General features: G+C 40.1%; 1 protein-coding gene across 9 annotated transcripts in view; it reads right to left on the minus strand.

The window, feature by feature from the left end:
• LOC137341080 (endonuclease V-like) overlaps window positions 1-17,408 on the minus strand; it is a 97,931-nt gene extending 80,523 nt beyond the window's left edge. For all 9 annotated transcript variants that reach the window (XR_010966954.1, XR_010966951.1, XR_010966949.1 and 6 more), the window contains exons 1-5: window positions 17,309-17,408; window positions 12,848-13,019; window positions 8,556-8,690; window positions 7,025-7,064; window positions 3,849-3,961 (exon numbers count right to left, since the gene is read on the minus strand). Coding sequence is in view for 3 of the 9 variants with exons in the window: in XM_068003990.1 (XP_067860091.1) it covers window positions 3,849-3,961; window positions 7,025-7,064; window positions 8,556-8,690; window positions 12,848-13,019; window positions 17,309-17,361 (513 nt within the window). In the remaining 6 variants the exon portion in view is untranslated. The remainder of the gene's footprint in view (window positions 1-3,848; window positions 3,962-7,024; window positions 7,065-8,555; window positions 8,691-12,847; window positions 13,020-17,308) is intronic.

Genomic DNA, 17,408 nt, shown 5'->3' on the forward strand with positions numbered 1-17,408 from the left:
TTTTTCCTTTACATTTACATTTATCTATTTTTATTTGGCTAAAGGTATTGTAGAAAAAGCCCACTCAGATCTATCACTACCACTCACTTACTCACTCTGAACACTAGCTTACTTTATTCATTAAGGCCCTGTCCAACAGCATAACAGTTTACGAAAACTGGCAGAGGCTGCTGTCCTTCCGGGAAAAATGGACAGTAACCAATGTAATATCCCTTTTCAAAAAGGGAGACAGAGCTAACCTAGGTAACATCTGTGGCAGGAAAAAATTTAGAATCGTTAATTAAAGATGAAATTATTAAATATCTAATTGAAGAGAAAATAATCAGAAGCAGCCAACACAAATTTCAGAAAGGAAGATTGTGTTGGCTAATAGAATTCTGTGAGGAGGTGGCAGATATTGTGGATGGGGGAAATACAGTTTATGCGGTATTCAATGGATATTCAGAAAGCCTTTGACAAGTTACCGCACAGGAAACTATTGGTGAAGATTAAGGGGTATAGAATTAGGGCGAGGATTAGAAACTGGTTAGAAGGGAGCAAACAGAGTAGAAGTTAAGGACAGTTTCTCAGTGGTTTGAGCGGGTAGCAGTGTCCAACAGGATTCTGTTCTGGGATCACTTCTGTCCACTGTGTACATCAATGATTTGAACCTATGGCTGGAGGGAGCGGTTTCCAAATATGCAGACAATTCTAAAATAGAAGGTATAGAAAATAGTTCTGAGGAACAAAAGGATGGAGTTACTGATAAGATAGTGGAAAGGGCAAAAAAGTGGGAGATGGAATTCAATGTCAGCAAATGTGAGATGGTTGTGAGACTGTGGCATGCACTACCGCTACCGGAGTTAGTAATTGAAGCAGAGATCATGTCAACATTTAAGAATAGATTCGATAGGTGGTTGAAGGAAAAGGGACTATGGTAGGGACAAGACTACCATACTATGGGACAAGACTATTGCTTGAGTAGAGGATAAACAGCAAAACGAATGGCCTGTTTCTATGTTGTCATTCCTATGTAATTCTATGTATCTCGGGTTTAAGTATTAATCTGGTTTATCTAAAGTGTAATGTTAATAATATTCTAAAAACCTTGCTGTCAACACGCCAACGAATACTAGCACTTAGCTCATTTTGATTTATCCTGACAAAAAAAGCGAAAATAAACAAAAAGTCCAATACGTTAAATAAATAATGAATATGCCTCGTGTGTTATAAAATGCATTTCAGTGAGGTAATGCTCAGCAAGAGTTTTGGAGAAAGCTGTGTAATGTGGGTTCTACAGGTGGTATATGTGTAAACCATATGTTTATGTCGATAGGCACAAATGAGGCCTACAATCCTGGTTACAACTTGTAAATTATTCTGTTAAAATATCCATTATAGTGCAATTTTAGCAGAAATTAAAAGGAGAGAGGAAAAAAAGTTAAGCAAAACAGCTTAAATTTAAATAGATGCTTTTTAAGTTTATTTTTTGGAAACCTCTTTCTTCCTCTTCACTCTTTTCTTTAGCATGTCATGCACTGCTAACAGATTACACCTATATGGAGAGGAGGCTGCAGGAGGAACGATATAATGCCGTGTGGGATCTTGTCAAAACCTTTTTGAAAAATTAACTATATTTAATATCCACTGAATTTCTTTTGTCCTCCATGGCAGTAATATCTTTAAAAATAACTCCAGGAAGTTAGATAAGCTAGAATACTCCTTCCTGAATCTACGCTTGGTTACTTTAATGAACATAGATATCCCACATGCTCCCCCACCAGTTCCTTAATATTCCCTACAACTGATGATAAACTGACTTGCCTGTAATTTCCTGGTATGTTTCTTCACACTTTTCTGAATTATTGAGTTATATTTGTCACTTTCCAATGCTCAGGGATCTCTCCTAAATCTAATGAAGTTTAAAACATGTTAGTTAAAGCCTCGATTACTACTATCCCCAGATCCCATAAAACTCACTGGTGTAGATCTTTTTTAAGAACACCTGATCTATTTAGAATAATTTCTGTATCATCCACACAGTGCCAAGCTTCTCCTTGCTGTCTTTGGAAATCTGATCCCAGACTTAAGCACATCTTCACACTTTTCCTCCATACAACTTTGCTGCCCTAATCCCACAATTTCACTGACCAGGCTATAGTTTTTTAAATGAGCTATGCTTTCTTTTATGCTTTGTCTACAGTGTACAGTGAATGGTCTCTGTGTCATCATTAAATGACTGGATAGTCAGCCTTTTCCCTGAGCCCACATTGGCAGTCAAAGGTTGATGGATAGAGCTCTGTTTTCTCCACTCAGTGGGCAGTACTGTTGGGCTTGTGCTCACGCTGTTATTAATCAAATATATTCCTCATACGGCACTGGTTGGTGCAGTTTTATCCTGTGTTCTCATGTAATTCCAGTCAATTTGTAGGTAATTGAAATCCTGGTGACTAACGGTCTGGTCTTTTCACAGGCCTGCCTTATATTTGTAAAAAAAAATTCTTGCTCTAGTTTCTCCTGCTGTCTAGGAAGTCTGTAACATCTTTTTTAAGTTCAATCCAAATCGTTTCCAATATGTCTCCCAAAACACAGAGGTGAGTGTTCACTTTTACACCAAGCGGAAAACAGATGTTGGCACATTGGTTGCCCATTTTACATAACTCCTGATTTTTTGTTTCCATTGGCAGTAAAAATGAAAATTCAGCTGTTATGCATATCCCTCCTACAAAGATACGCGAATGTAGCATCCACAATGCAAATAAAAAAAACTCATTGAACGTTTTTAAGCTCCTACAGTGCAGATATTCTTGCCAACAGAAGGTCGCGTATCGTATTCTAGACTTCCTTCTGGCTTTCAGCTGTTACTTCATGTGACCGGTTTGATCTCATCGGGTGTTTATTACTCCGTTTATCTAACAGACGCAGAGCAAAGTTCCTTTTCTAGGCCGATCCTAACTCAGTCCCAACCTGCTGCAGCAGAATGTTCAATTGCCATAGAAGTGGCCGATTGTCTTTGTGAGTGAGCCTGACAATTTTGAGAGTTTGAAACTGCCCAAATTCATTTCACATTGGATCACTGCAACCTGTTGGGAGAGGCAATTGTCATCTCATCAGCCTGGACTGGATTTGAACAAAGATCCAGCAGGTAACAGGACAGTGTATTAATCTGCTGCAACACCCAACCTTACAGTTCCAAATACAACTTATTTAGCAGTGAACCAGGAGCTAATGTGAATTTTTAGCTCTGTGACCCAAATAGAAACAAATTAAACAGATGTTCCAATTTACTTTTAGGTTCTATTTGGAGATAAGGCATCGACCGTTGACATACTTGTAGCCTGATGTAGGAAGAGAGCAAGCTCTATTTCTGTATAGCAGCCAACACTAAATTTTGAAACAAAATGGTATTTAGCTATGGGAACTGAGGAAATAGTAGGAAAGCAGCCTCAGTCTCTGTAGCTGAATAATTCGGACCTCATCTGTGGGGAAATATGACATTTATTTCTGCTGTTTCCAAACCACAGGCGTGGTATAAAGAACGTTAGAAGATTTCTTCATTTATTATATTCTCAGAATAAACTGCAAAACTGCAGTGTGATTATATTATTAATGTTGGTGCTGAAATCCTTCCTTCAGTATTTGGATTTATTGTTCCTTATGGGTATCAATGCTGTCACTCTTTTCAAGGAACTACTTTCTTCTGCATTGCTTTTGTAACTATAAAAAATGTAACAGTCAGATTGAATTCAAATTGAAATTCCTGTCTAGATGGTTTTAGGGTATCTAACTTCAGAGCTGTATAAAGCTGATCCATGTGATGTTTCAATGCAGCTGAACTCCAAGGTGCAAGGTGGATAGTTCTTCCTTACCTTTTCCTTGAGCAGATTATTTTCTTCCAGACCATCCACATGCAGGAGGTTCTTGGCAACCCCAACACAGGGCAAGTCTGTGAGTACACCCAAGTGGCAGGCCATGCCAAATTCTGTTGTTCAAAAATAACAAAAAGGTAATAAATAACTTATGTAATGTTATAGTTATGTAGAATACTATCTGTGAGTAACTAAGCACTACCCCTTTTAGTTGTCATTAGAGCATACTATACACCTTGAAAGTACTAAGATATAGCATAAACTACTGATTACAAATCAGGCCATCAAAGTCATGTCACTTCAAGCCTTGACAAAAACAATCAGGTGGCTCTCACGAGGAGTACACTAACAGCAAATGGAGGGTGAGTCAACTTGGCTTTATACGTGTAACTGGAGTCACTGTGGCCGTAAGCATATAACAGGAGGGTGAGTCACTGTAGCCTTCTGCTCGCCACCAACCTAGCATTTTTATATAAGAAATGGAGAGGATTCTGACTTTTGCAATTACATACCTGTACAGAAGAAAAATCCAGGGACGATGCTTTTCTTTTCAAAGTACTCTCTCATTTTACATATTGCAAAAAATAACCCTTCAAAAATAGTCTTTGATCTTTTTAAAAAAAGACATCAATTTTATCAGTTCTGTGGAGACCCACCACACACAATTGTGGTTTCCCAGGAACAGGGTGCTTTGATTTAGCTCGGAGGCCAAACTGAAATCATGGCTTCAGGGGGAATGTTACCAGGGCAGCCTAACAGTGAGGATGCCTAACATCTGTGGATATACAAAGTTGACATTTTTTTAAACTTTAAAGGTTCAACTTCTTGTTAACAGTCCCCATTCTGGTTCAACTTCTTGTTCACAGTCCCCATTCTGACGAATGAAGTTTCCTCTTCCTTTAAGTCTCTCTCTCTCACTCTTATACATCATTCTCTGATGGCAATAGCAGGCTGGTAACTATCTTCTGGTACTCTCCCACTGCTCTATTATCAGGCACAAGGAGTTAAGAATGAGCTGTTATTTTTATGGGGAAGCACCTAGCCAACATCTTAGACGTCCTCATGATGCCCCAAGCAGAGATTGCTGTCTGAGGAGTTAGAAGTATATGCCTGTACACAATAATTTTAATTCATGTGTTTATGCGTTTACTAAAAAAAACCTTTAAAGAACAGAGGTATTTTGGAAAGTCCTTAAAAAATATAACCTGAATAAAATGTATGCCGATACCAAAATCTCATTGCATAATAAAAGATGACTGTGTAAAATGTACAAACTTAAGATTTCTTTCACGTTTGCTTTTTCTTAGTGTGACTTTTTAAAAACAAGTTCCAGGCCAACATGCCTCAAACTGAATGCATTCCCATTACATTCACACACATAGCTGGACTCCCAACACTTTAAGGTTTGAGTTGGAAACAGTTATGTTGATGCTGTTGCATGATAAAGGCAAGGAGTGTTATTACTTTTACTTACAGTTTTAATACAGACCAATCAAGTACAGGCAAGTAGCTCCTTCCTAAAACATTAAAAGTGTAACTGGAATGTCTATTGGGAAAACACACACACATATACATACATATATATATATACAAATTCATCACTTGGCTCAACACTACAGTAGGGATTCAGTGTCTGGTGCTTTCATTTGACTTTCAGTGAGTTGATTAGGCCGCTCAAGACCTAGTACATTTAGGCCAAGTATGCACAGAGCACGCCCCGCTCATTTATTACCAGAATTTTGCATTAGGGGTCCGACAACCAGCACAGGACCCAAATTTGCATATTTAAGGAGCCTAACACCTGTTTCAGGCAGGCATCCTGTACCACTAAAGATCATACGAACCAATACACGGCTTGCGCACTTCTGGTCCAGATTGGGCATGACAGGTGGCATCGGAGGCCTAATGCCCATTTTACAGGCGCAAAACAGGCTACCATAAATTGAACCTTTCTCCCCGAGAGTCTATTTATAGGAAGTAACAATAAATTTGTCACACATTCAATAGAACAATTTTAAGTTACTGAGGCTACTCTATATAATAAGGTTTTTGTCTTGTCATGAGTGGCTAGCAATTTTCTTTTTTCAACATTTATCAATTTGCTTCTTCCTCACTGGGTAACGCTCAATGTTTTTTTCGTTGTTCATTGCTTATTTTCTACTTTGCTGTTCACCAATCTTTGTGTAAAACCTTTCAATGTTCTCTCCAATCACATTCCATCAAAAAAATCTACCCATTCATGTTCCGGGGAAAAAAAACTGCTGACGGTTTCTCATCCGCCTCACTATATATCCTTAAAAATGACAGTTATTCTCATTCCAAGCCTCCCCCATAGTCAGTACCCGTCAGCCCCAACTCCCACTGGTCTCCAATTTGAGCGCTAGGGATCAGCTCAATCACCCGTAACTCAACAGTTCACTACTTTAATTCCTTAAAGAGGCGGGACTACAATTCCCAGCATGCAACATGCCAATTCAATGCACAATTCTATTATACTGGAGCTGCCTTGGTGCTCTTTCTGGAAGTAGAACTACACAACTGGCTCATGAGAGATTAGACCAGAAAGAGAGGCCAGGGACTTAGTCAGTCTCTGCATGACAAATGTTGACTGCTCTCATTTTGCTCCCTCCCTCCCAGTCCTCGGCTCAGAACCAATCAAGGAAGCACCTGAGTCAAAGACACATGGGGTTGCTGCTTCAAAGCAGGAGTGGGAGTTCTGGTGTCTCAGGAGAACTGTAATCATCAGAAACTGTGCTTCTGGCTCCAGAATATCAGTGAGCAACATCATGGGAGATCTACTAATTGCTGTTTTAAAAAAAGGACTGATTAAACGCACCGAAACAGATTGATGAGTCCCAGCATGCAGAGGTTAATGGAAATATATTGGCAAGCATGGCAAAAATACCATTATTAGTTTTGAAATTAATGGGCTAACACTTCATATTTTACAGATATGTGAAAGCGACATTCACACAGGCCCTAACATGTTCACTTTTAAAAGAAACCCACTGTCATTGTGAGAAGAATTTTAGTGATGAAATTTGTTTAAAATCTGGATAATTGTCGAATCATTAAAGTGGTGAGGTTAGTGTTCAGATGGATGTACATATAGCTGGTACCGCAATATAATGATGTGTAAATAACTAATACATATTCACGAGAAGTGGACTGGTTACCTCGCTGGTGCAAAATCCCATTTCCATCTGCAAAAATAACCTGGAATATCAATAAATAATGTTAATTAAATAGATTGACAGGGCACTGCTGCAATTTTATATTAACAGCCTTAAAAAATTTACAAGAGGTAAGCTTGCATACTGAAACAAATTATTTTTTAAATATACTTTGGACCTGTGAGCTTCAATAAGTATAACCAAACTTAATGTTGCACATTTAAGGTATTTTTAAACAGTTAATTTTACTCTTTAGATCAACTTTTCCAAAAAGAATGTTCTTGTTATTTTTGTTATAATTTGATCACATATGAAATCTTTATGCCTTGTATCACTGTATTGTAATATGTACAACACAATGATTTTTCCTGCGATATATATATTATTAAAAATAATGTGGTAATACTGCAGGCCTCCTCGCAGGATCCATTACACCTTCAGGTCCTATGTCATGAAATCAATAATAGCCTTCTGTCACATGTCATTACTTTCATCTTCAAACAGCATCATAAAACATCCACATCAAACAAATGGACTGCTGGACAGCTTCACATCACCAAGAAAACGAATTTAAACCAGAAAAAGTCACTGTCTTCTACATTTTTTATAAATAATGACACATACCTCTAGGTGACTTTAAGGCACTAATCCAATTTCAGGGTTCAAATGACGTTCACAAACCACTCAAGCTTTCATCCTATATTTTAATCACATTGTGTTAACCCTTCAATTGCCTTAGTGTCTTCTAATTCATTTTCCATTATTTTCTATCTACCAACTTTTTCCTGTGGTTAGCAAGAGCTTTACTGGACACTTTTTTTTAGTTTGTTTGCATGTTACTGTTTTGTTTGTTTAAAATGATTTTGATTTAATTTGTTGACTCTGGGTCCATTTCCATTCAGAAGTTAAAGCACTAGAGACCTTTATCAGTGAGGACTCACTTTGTGTGCCCTAGATGCACACATAAAAAATATATACTATTAAAAAATTAACCAAGTACTAGTGCTATTGACAGAGGTCATATTGACAAAACCCATGCCACTAAAATACATTTTGCAACTGACGCCACATGTTTGTGAGCTTGAGGTCACTGCACTGTTTTTCTAGGAATTCTCAAAACTTAATTCTTAATTATTAAGTAAGCTATCATATGTAATTTTGATTTTTGAAAGGATGATTTAGAATGAATGGATACATGAAATTGACAGTAAAAACGGCATAATTTCCTGAATAGCTTCAAAATCAACATTTTTAATTACATTCAGAAAAGAAGAGTTAGTAGCTATTCCAAATGTTGAAGAACCTATGGGTCATTCAAAGTAAAATAAATGAATATGGTTTGATTTTATCATTTTGAAAATTCGGTTTTGATTGTGGTTAGTGTTTTACTAAGCATTGAATACACCAGTCGTTTTAAAATGACATTGTACAGCTTCACTATCTTGGAAAGGCTGCAATTGTGCTAATGAGATCTACTCCAGACAATTTAATCAAGCATATTCACACGTTTGCAAGGGCAGTTTCATATTTTTACCTGAGGGAGAAGACTGGGGTCCTTGTGCTGCAGTCTTCTCACAGCTTCTTCCAGGAAGGGTGCCTCCCGGAATGCCAGAAATCCTGGGATATAAGGGGCATTCAGACAAACCATCTGGCATTCCTCATGGACAACCTGAGCAAAGCAAAAAAAACACTGGAAACATGAATGATGAGAACTGAATTTATGAACAGATTCTTGCTGCATTTTATTTTACAATGCATATATTGGCTTATTAGTCTTACCTGACGAAGGGGATAATCTCCGAAAGCTTGTGATTTTAAAATAAAATTGTTGGACTATAACCTGGTGTTGTAAGATTCCTTACATTAGACAGTTTTAAAACATTGAAGGCAGAAAGCCTATTGAAGATTTGAGGACCTATAAGAAGCAAATGGCGATCAACCCTGTTAGTACTTAAAGTTATTTACAGCTTTCAAGATACAGACATTTTCTTGTTTTATTATCTTTCATTTAAAAAATAATTCTCTTCTCTGTACCAAGCACCAACTCTGGATGAGAGCAGAGCTGCATACTCTCTCTGTCTGTAATGCTATGCAGGGTATGATATACGTATATATGATGCATTCTAGTTGTTTTGGGTTTGCACCTCATGCAGGAGTTTCGATGTTTCATTCTCACAGGATGACGGCGCCTTTTAACAATGACGCAGTAGGGCAGTGGCGGTGTAAAAGAAAAACAGTTTATTTTCTCGTGGTTTCATATAATCTTTAAAATCTGTGCTAAAGGGCATGTCATAATAAAAAGGGAAACAGCAAATGCTGGAAGTCTGAAATAAAAGCAGAAAAAGCTGGAAATACACAGCAGGTCAGTCAGCAACTATAAAGAGAAAAGACAGGCTATCACGTTTGGGTGTGCCACCTTCAAACAAAATGTCACAGCCTGCCTTTTCTCTTTACAGATGTTAGCTGTTTTTGAGTTTATTATATGGTAATAAAACATTCCAAAGTAATTATCTTGCGATATGAGTGGTAGAAATATTTAGTAAAAGCTTGCTTTGAATCTGCTGAGTTTTAGCACTGGTTGGAGTGAACCAATTAAAATAAGAAAAAAAAATAATTTGTTAACTGAAATATTTACAAATAAAAATCAGTGTTTATTTTGTATTTACTGCATCTGAACCAGTGACTCTGAAATTGGAACCAATAGTTTCTATGGAGACCAGTAACTTGCACAAAAAACCCCCACTGAAAATATATGAAATGCGCAACATTTCTATGTTTGGCACCATCTGCTGCTGGCTAAGATGAAACTGGAGATTTAAAACTACAACTGTGACGAGAAACAAAGGTTAATGTAAACACTGATATCAGCACCAGTTGCAAGTGTTGACACCAGTGGTCTCTTAAGAAATAGTGCACATGATTTTCTTGATATTTGACCAATAATGCTGATGCATGCATATTGTAATTACAGTAACTCAATTATTAGCAGGCCATTTTATTGCATGCTCTGTTTGCATCTGAATCTTTGAAATGAATTACCTTCTTTCCCATGAAACATCATGTTTATTTATATCACTTTTGCTTATACTGTCGCTTATACTTTATATGCATCAATTTTTTACCTAGTTTATAGTCAGCTAATTGTATTTTTCATCATCTCCCTTTCCTGCTATTTCTGAATCACTTGCATATAGTCTGAGTGATATCCACCAATATAATATCACAAGAAGTCACAGAGAAACAGCAACATGTGGTCCAATTCTGTTAGCTTGTCCGTGATCCTCTTTAATTGACATATTGCATAACATTTCCTGGTACTGACACAGGGCGAGTTAACATGACCGCTGTATGCCCTTGAACTAGAAAAGCTAAACATGGATTTTAGAGCTGTCACCTGTGAGTAAGTATTTTTAATCAGGGTCTTCAGCAAATGAAGCCAATCGGTAAAAAGGTTGATGTTAGAAACATCTGCCCAAAATGGAGTGTGATGGCCTTCATTTGGTTTAAAACTGTGACCCTTTCACATGCACTTCTCTCTTTCTGATCATCAATCTCACACCTAACATTTCCCTAAAGCTGTCAGCCCTTCCACATTCTTTAAACTACAGCTGCTAAACTGTTCTTTAGGAATAAAACAAACTTTTAAATCATTTATGTAATCCTTGGGCAACACATTGCTCCAAAATTCTTCTGCTCGTATCCTAACTCGCACCAAGTCCCTTTCACCCATCACCCCTATGCTCGCTGACCTACATTGGCGCCTCGTCCGACAACGCCTCAATTTTAAAAATCTTACCCTTGTTTCCAAATCCCTCCATGGCCCTGCCCCTCCCTATCTCTGTAACTTCCTCCAGCCCTACTCCGAGATCTCTGCGCTCCTCCAATTCTGGCCTCTTGCACATCCCCTATACAGCTGTCTAGGCCCTAAGCTCTGGAATTCCCTTCCTAAACCTCTCCGCCTCTCTCTTCTCCTTTAAGATGATTCTTAAAGCCTACCTCTTTGACCATGTCCTAACATCTCCTTATGTGGCTTGGTGTCAAATTTTGTTTGATAATCGCTCTTGTGAAGCACCTTGGATTGTTTTACTATGTTAAAGACACTATATAAATACAAGTTATTGCTGCTGTAGCAGACTGAGTTTATACATTGTTGCAGAGCTGTAAGAACTCATGAGCAGTCGTTTTTTAAAAATTGTTTCTTTGATTTTCCATGTACAGCTGCTCTCCTCCATACAGTCTGCTACAGATCACAGGCCAGGGCAATTTGAGATGATGGCTTCCGCATGACTGCACTAAAACTACTTTGTGATTGTTTAGTTGGAACTGTGCACACAGAGGTGCCTGACAAAAGTCTCCACTGCGGTAAAGTACCATTGTAAATACTGCATCTTGTGGTCCGATCAAACATAAAACATTCATCGCCTTATTAACTGTGAAGTGAGTGCTCATGCCTCTGCAACCAGTAAGCCACTTGTCCTCATACTGAAGGCTTTTAACTCGACAGGTACAACTGATACAGCTAGTTTGTTTATACAATGCAGATCTGGGTGACTGGATAATAAAATAAATAAAACGTCACAGATCGCAGTGGTAGGTACATGCACCTGATTAACAGCACAGGAAGTAGAACAATTCCCAGGAGTTCATTTTAAGAAAATTACTGAGCCTGCTGGACCACATTCCTCTTCTCCCAGTTGATCTTTATCTTCACCGCACAAGAAAGAATTAAATTGTTGTTTAAATGCATTAATTCAGGCAGGGAAAATTCTGAATTGTACAGTATATATTCACAGTTTTATAACACAAAGATGAACTTCCAAGGACAAAACAGTGTCATATGTTAACAAATCAGTGAGACTTAGAATTATAGAAAGGTTACAGCATGGAAGGAGGCCATTTGGCCCATCGAGTCCGTGCTGGCTCTATGCAAGAGCAATCCAGCTAGTCCCACTCCCCCACCCTATCCCCGTAGCACTGCAAATTTTTTACTTTCAAGGAAAGGAAAGCCACAATTGAATCTGCCTTCACCACCCCTCCAGCAGTACATTCCAGATCCTAACCACTCGCTGCATAAAGAAGTTTTTCCTCATGTCACCTTTGGTTCTTTTGCCAATCACCTTAAATCTATGTCCGCCGGATCTTGACCCATCCGCCAATAGGAACAGTTTCTCTCCATCAATAGACCCTTCATGATTTTAAATACCTCTATCAAATCTCCTCGCAACCTTTTCTGTTCCAAGGAGAACAACCCCAGCTTCTCCAGTCTATCCACATAACTGTGGTATATTTTTAAAGAGAACAGCATCAAACTCTGTGATTTGCTAAAAATCAGTGAGACTTGGTATATCTTCACGTATTACATCAGTCAATACCGGATGTGTGAGGAACACACGGCTAATGACTACAGCCCACGCTCATTGGTAAAACTACTGCCCCTCTAGCATGGTCTTCTAATTTTGCGTACTTCAATATGGGCTGACAACATAATAGTACCAGGCCAGCAGGGTGGGGTTTGAAAATTTGTGGTCCGCCATGGGACTGTACACAGAAATATGTGGTTAAAAGCCTTCTCAAAACCACCACCTTTCTTCTCATCTTTACCAAGTTCCCCTAAATCTTTTACTAAGTTTCACCACTTGCTTCTCCTCTGTGAAGTGCCTTAGGATTTTTACTACATTAAAGGTGCTATATAAATGCAAGTTGCTGTTGTAAGTTACTTGTTTTACCAAAGTGAATGAGACTGGTCTTTGCGTGTGGCTATCATCACTTATTAAATTTTGTATATAAATCAGCTATGGACTTTCCAAGTTTTCTGTCTGATTTTACCTTAAGATCAGGATAACTGAGAACCACTAATGAGGCGCAAGCATTGACTTCATCTCCCTTGACGAAAGATAAATCCACACCTCCGACACGGTCTAAACCTTCAAAGCCCTCATTACTCTGCCAGTCCTCAGTGTTGTGGTCAATCATCTGCTGCTTCAGCTCTATCTGCCGGCTGTTGGAAGGAAGTCACGGTCAATATTTAAGCAACACAGGAAAACCATAAATAATTCATGATAACAAATTCAATCAAAAATTACATGATGGATTTAGAAACTTGCCAAAACTGGTGGACCAATACAGCCATGGGTCAGTACAAGCCAATGCAGAGCAGCTTAGCTCCTGTTGCATGTGTGGTGTTGTGGGTTCTTTTAATCACTCAGATATGCGGAGTGATGAATTTTAATAATGCAACAGCATTCCACTCCCTTTGCTTGCAGCCCTCTTCCTGATTGCTCCTTGCTGCCCATCTGGAGAAGGCAGCCAATGTATTAGCAAAGGCCTGTAACCTCGATGCCACTACACAGCATTCATTGATGCCAGCTGAGCAAATGCTCTGTGCAGGCTGAAGTTAAAAGAAAAAAGGTGTAGATAAAATCTCTAAATGCTGCAAGTGTATATGCTTCATTGGCAGGAAAGTGCTGTTGTAACTGTGAACGGAGGACTTTTTCTTTACAAAATATGAGGACATATTTCAGAATTTTTTTGGGCACATGAATCTGAAAATCAGAACACTGCAGGATGAGAATGGCACTGAAGCACAAGAATTAGAACATTTCAGAAAATATTGTGATGGCTCACAATTAACTTTTTCCTTTTTAAAAAAATGTTAAAAACAAACTTCTAATACAGGCCAGCTGACTTTACATGTATTCAGCTTAATATAAGCAAACATGTGGGAATGTTCTGTCATATACAAAATAGTTGTTGGTTTTGCTCAATATTCCCAAATCAACAGATTTTCATTAACTATATGGACTTGTGTATCTCACAAGGTGGGGCGGGGGGGGACGGTGAAAGAGATCTGAATTGTAGTTGGGAAATAAAAGATACATAATCAGGGAATTTTGGAAGCTTGTTTTTTCTGCCAATTGCAGAATGATGCCACAAATCACATGGGTCACCCAATGATGATGTGAGGCAATTAAGTGTTTGGGCATTCTTTTTATTATCTAGAAAACATTCTTGCAATGTCATTATTTTCATATTTCTACTACTGTGTTTTCAGATGGATGATGACAAGAAAATGTGTTGTGGGAACAAGCAAATACATGAAAGGTCCCACAGGAGACGTTAATCCAACTCTTTCAAAACAAAAATGGAAAATGCTGGAAGTGCACAGCAGGTTGGTCAGCATCTGCAAAAAAAGGCAGGTTAACATTTGAGGTATAAGACACTCAGAACTTTACAATGGAAAAATTTACCGCCTTTTTTTTTTAAAACAGATGCTGACTGACTAGATGTGTATTTCCAGCATTTTCTGTTTTTATTTCCTATCTCCAGCGTTTGTAGTTTTGTCTTTTTTCTGTTTCAGATGCAGACCTGCTGAGCACGTCCAGCAATGTTTTCATTTCAGGTTTCCAGCACTCCTGGCCTTACGTGAAAACGTGCTTGATTGCCGCTCTTGTGAAAATGGGGTTATGCCCAAGGTGGAGGTACTCCTGCACCCATAGCTCACGAGGCGTGGTGGGCCAAACCAGACCGTGTTGGGCAAACCTTGTAATATATAAGCCCTGCACCCTATTTTGACCAGGCTAGACATAGGAAAGGCTTTGCCCAAAGAGCTTGGGAAATTCTAAATCCATTCTAAACGCACTGCTTGAAAGTATAGTGGAACCAAATTTAATAATGACTTTCAAAAGGGAATTAGATAAATAGTTAGAATTATAGAAAATTTACGGCATAGGAGGCCGCCGTTCGGCCCATCATGTCCGCGCCAGCTGAGAAACGAGTTACCTAGCCTAATCCCACTCTCCTGCATTTGGTCCGTAGCCCTGCAGGTCACGGCTCTTTATGTGGACATCCAGGTATTTTTTAAATGAGTTGAGGGTTTCTGCCTCTACCACCCTCTCAAGCAGTGAGTTCCAGACTCCTACCACCCTCTGGGTGAAAATTTCTTTCCTCATTTCCGCTCTAATCCTTCTACCAATCACTTTAAATCTATGTCCCCGGTTAGTGACCCCTCCACTAAGGGGAATTGGTCCTTCCTATCCATTCTATCTCAGCCCCTCATAACTTTGTACACCTCAATCAAATCACCCCTCAGCCTCCTCTGTTCCAAGGAAAACAACCCCAGCCTATCCAATCTGTCATCATAGCTAAAATTCTCCAGTCCTGGCAACATCCTCGTAAATCTCCTCTGCACCCTCTCTAGTGCAATTACATCCTTCCTGTAATGTGGTGACCAGAACTGTGCGCAGTACTCAAGCTGTGGCCTAACTAGTGTTTTATACAGTTCCAGCATAACATCCCTGCTTTTATATTCTATGCCTCGGCTAATAGAGGAAAGCATTCCATATGCCTTCTTAACCACCTTATCCATCTGTCCTGCTACCTTCAGGGATCTGTGGACATACACTCCAAGGTCCCTCACTTCCTCTACACTTCTCAGTATCCTCCCATTTATTGTGTACTCCCTTGCCTTGTTTGCTCTCCCCAAATGCATTACCTCACACTTCTCCAGATTAAACTCCATTTGCCACTTTTCGGCCCATTTGACCACTCCATTGATATCTTCCTGCAGTCTACAGCTTTCCTCCTCACTATCAACCACACGGCCTATCTTTGTATCGTCCGCAAATTTCTTAATCATGCCCCCACATTTAAGTCCAAATCGTTAATGTATACTACAAAAAGCAAAGGACCTAGTACCGAACCCTGCGGCACCCCACTGGAAACAGTCTTCCAGTCGCAAAAACACCCGTCAACCATTACCCTTTGCTTCCTGCCACTGAGTCAATTTTGGATCCAATTTGCCACATTCCCTTGGATCCCATCCCAGTTGAAGGGGAAAAATTTGCAGGGCTATGAGGAAAAGAGCAGGGGAGTGGGACTCCCGTGTTGTTGTATGGCGAACAGCCCTCGATCATGTCCATCCTATATCCCACACTTCTGCCCTCACCCCTTCCCCTCCCTCCCAGAACTATGATAGGGTCCCCCTTGTCCTCACCTTCCACCCCACCAGCCTCCACATTCAACGTATCATCCTCCAGCATTTACACAACCTCCAGCACGATCCCACCATCTTCCCCTCCCCTCTCTTTTCAGCATTCCGAACGGACCGCTCCCTTCGCGATACCCTGGTCCACTCTTCCATCACCCCCAACATCCGCTCTCCTCCCCACAGCACCTTCCTGTGCGAGTGCAGGAGATGCAACACTTGCCCTTTCATCTCCTCCCTTCCCACCGTCCAGAGCCCCAAACACTCCTTCCAGGTGAAACAGTGATTTACTTGAACTTCTTTCAAGTTAGTATATCGTATTCGCTGCTCACAATGTGGTCTCCTCTACACTGGGGAGACCAAACGCAGATTGGGTGATCACTTTGCTGAACACCTCCACTCAGTCCACAAGCCTGACCCTGACCTGCCGGTCGCTTGCCATTTTAATTCCCCAACCCACTCCCACTCTGACCTCAACCTCTTACACTGTTCCAATGAAGCTAAACATAAGCTCGAGGAATAGCACCTCATCTTTCAATTAGGCAACTTTCTGGACTCAACACTGAATAAATTCAGATCATAACCACTGCTCCCATTTTTTTCGGACAGCAAATGCTATTAATGGTTCTGACGTTGCCATTTACAGCTCCTCTAGATGCACCTTTTGTTTCTGTACTTGTCCCATTCCCACCCTCCATGCCTTGCACCATCATCCCTTTTGTCATTTAATCACTCCTGCTCTCCAACCGATCAGCGACCTTCCCTTTTGTTCTTTCTCCTCCCCACACTTTCCCTGGCTCTATACTTGATTAAAAACTGTTTAATCTACAAGATCTTCCAGTTCTGACGATGGGCCACGTTAACTGTGCTTCTTTCTCCACAGATGCTTGCCTGCCTTTGCTGGGCATTTCCAGTTTTAATTTTATATTAGGGGAGTGGGCACTAATTGGACGGCTCTCGCAAAGAGCCTGCATTGGCGCGACTGTCCTCCCTCCTTCCTTCCTTGTGTGCCGCATCATCCTATGATTCTCATCTGCAACCAGCTCAGCTGGGTCAATAAGTGGATGCAGGCTGATGTCGCGCGGTGTTCCGGGAGTTGTAGTTCACTCTCGCGCTTCCCTGCCTACAGCTCCCAGGATGCAGTGCGATCGAAGGCCCCGCCCCCCCGTCAAACTGACGGTTGGTGCGTGTGATGCCCCGGGGCGGTAACCGTCAGCTGTCGGGCGCTCTGTTTGTGTGTGAGTGAGTGAGTGTGATTTTATCCCTTGTGTTTTTTTTTAAAAAGCGGAAGGGTTTAAGTCTACCTCTCCCACTCCCGGAGTACGTGCTGATCTTGGCTCTCTCCTTCCAGCGACATCCAACCCTCTCCCGTAAGGCGACGGCCGACTATCCCTTTAGAGACTG

The sequence above is a fragment of the Heptranchias perlo genome, chromosome 23 (assembly GCF_035084215.1).
Source record: "Heptranchias perlo isolate sHepPer1 chromosome 23, sHepPer1.hap1, whole genome shotgun sequence".
In the NCBI taxonomy this organism is placed as follows: Eukaryota; Metazoa; Chordata; class Chondrichthyes; order Hexanchiformes; family Hexanchidae; genus Heptranchias; species Heptranchias perlo.